This window comes from Otolemur garnettii, unplaced genomic scaffold (assembly GCF_000181295.1).
Source record: "Otolemur garnettii isolate 467f Iridium unplaced genomic scaffold, OtoGar3 scaffold00007, whole genome shotgun sequence".
Lineage (NCBI taxonomy): Eukaryota > Metazoa > Chordata > Mammalia > Primates > Galagidae > Otolemur > Otolemur garnettii.
This window is the reverse complement of record NW_003852402.1, coordinates 18,964,720-18,966,553: the sequence shown is the minus strand read 5'-3', so window position 1 is coordinate 18,966,553 and position 1,834 is coordinate 18,964,720. Positions and strand designations below refer to the sequence as shown.

General features: G+C 44.0%; 1 protein-coding gene across 2 annotated transcripts in view; it reads right to left on the bottom strand.

Moving 5' to 3' along the window:
* Positions 1–1,624, bottom strand: part of WASHC3 (WASH complex subunit 3) — a 38,048-nt gene extending 36,424 nt beyond the window's left edge. The window contains exons 1-2 of one of the 2 annotated variants that reach the window (XM_003783301.3): positions 1,464–1,624; positions 812–910 (exon numbers count right to left, since the gene is read on the bottom strand). In XM_003783301.3, coding sequence (XP_003783349.1) covers positions 812–910; positions 1,464–1,514 — 150 coding nt within the window. In that variant the 5' untranslated portion in view covers positions 1,515–1,624. The remainder of the gene's footprint in view (positions 1–811; positions 911–1,463) is intronic. The other variant, XM_012814185.2, reaches the window with a different exon arrangement.
* Between the last annotated feature and the right edge of the window lie 210 nt (positions 1,625–1,834).

Sequence of the window (1,834 nt, the reverse complement as noted above, 5' to 3'; positions counted from 1 at the left end):
TTTTTATTTTTCCATAATATATATATTTTTTGTTCTGCTTTGTCCATGTTGAGAATCTGTAATGATATTTGATCCCAAAGTTATGTTTCTAGGCTACCTCCTCTAGCCATCTTTTGGATCAGGAATGTCAAATAATTTTAATATAAACTGAAACAATGTAAATATAAATGTAAATGTTTGGTGTAGGAAAACAAATAACAACTTCCCAAATAAAACATGTTTTAAACTGAGAAATTTTGGATTTCTTTTGTTCTCTTTAATTACAATAAGCCTGACTAAACCATCTTATAAAAACCTGTAGAACATGAAACACATTGCTCTTGGTTATATGGTCGGTTTTTAAAAGTATCACAAGAATAGAGAAGCAAGTATTCAATGTATTCAATACTCATTAGAAGCCAGTAGACCATCTAATACCCGTCTGCATAACAGAAAGACTCAAATCAATTCAAGGTGGTGGAAGGGGGAAGAAGGAGGTGGGCGGGATGGGTGTGCTCCCTCTGAATGGGCACAATGTTAGGGTGTATGGCCTGGGACACAATCTAACAAATGCAAACACTGTAACCTATTTCTTCGTACTCTGAAATTAATCTAAAAAACAAAACAAAACAAAAAAACACCTTTAGGACACAAATTCAGTAGAGGAGTGCAGGATTGATTATAATCAGAATCAGCGAGAATTTACACAACTGGGTGTGAAGAGGTCATGATACATGAAAACATAAAGACTAATTGTTTTACTCCATTTGACAACTTCTAAAGTACAAGGTGATTTCTAGGCTACTCTACAAACCATCATCAAGGAACCTACCTCCTCACAAACCGTAGAAAAGCGGTTGAGGAACTGCACAGTGTGTACCACAAATTGGTTTAGAAAAGCCACCGTTCTTTTCTGTTGAATAGCTGGCACCTGTGTTATGTAAAAACAAACATGATTCGTACAGGAGGACTGTACACCAGGCAATTCTTTTGATATTTGGACATAATAATGACGGACTTTACTGTGTGATATGAAGGTCTTGAAGGAATGTGAATAGTCATTAACTTATTTTCTTAAAGTACAGGTGGGTGTCCGAAGGTGACAGACACATGAGAGTTTTAGCACTGGGTCTAGATTCACACCCACACATTTTAGCAGGTAAAAGCAATACACATAAAGACACACAAACTTGAGGGGTGAATAAAAGTGGTAGGGTCAGAGGTCGTAACCAGACTGCCTCGTCAACTTCGGGCACAGAGACACGTGACATGGGGAGCGAAGGTTGGGAGAGGCAGATGGTCTTCTTCATCAGCTAAGGAGGGACCCTTTTTAAGGCGAACCGTGGGTATTTCCCTCCTGAGGCAGGCAGAAGAGGGGCCCGGGACGGTGTGGGTCCTGGCGGGCCGAGGTCTCCCTGGGCTTCGGACGTCGGTTCCCCATCCTCCTCCCCGTCACCGGAAGTCTAACTCCGTCTTTTACAAACCTTGGTCAGGTCTATGCCTGACCCCATGAGAGGCAGCCCGTCCTCATCCATCTCCTCCGCAGGCGGGGGACGCAGGCCTCCCCGACAAACCCCTCCCGGACGGGACCCGCCCAGCCCGGTAAGCCCGTCCCATCGCTTCCTCACAGGCCCGCCTCCCGGGCCCTTCCTGCCGGAAGAAAACGCTCCCGCTGGCCAATCAGGCGTCGGCTTCCGCAGGGGCCGCCTTTCGCTCGGCATTCTGGGATTGGTAGTTTTTGATTCTTGTGACATCTAAGCACGGGGTGGCGGGAGGTTCCTGCTTTAGTAATAAAATCTTTAAAAGGGAGTTAAAAAAAAAGAAGTCAGGAATTATGTTTGTTTGAAGTTATCCC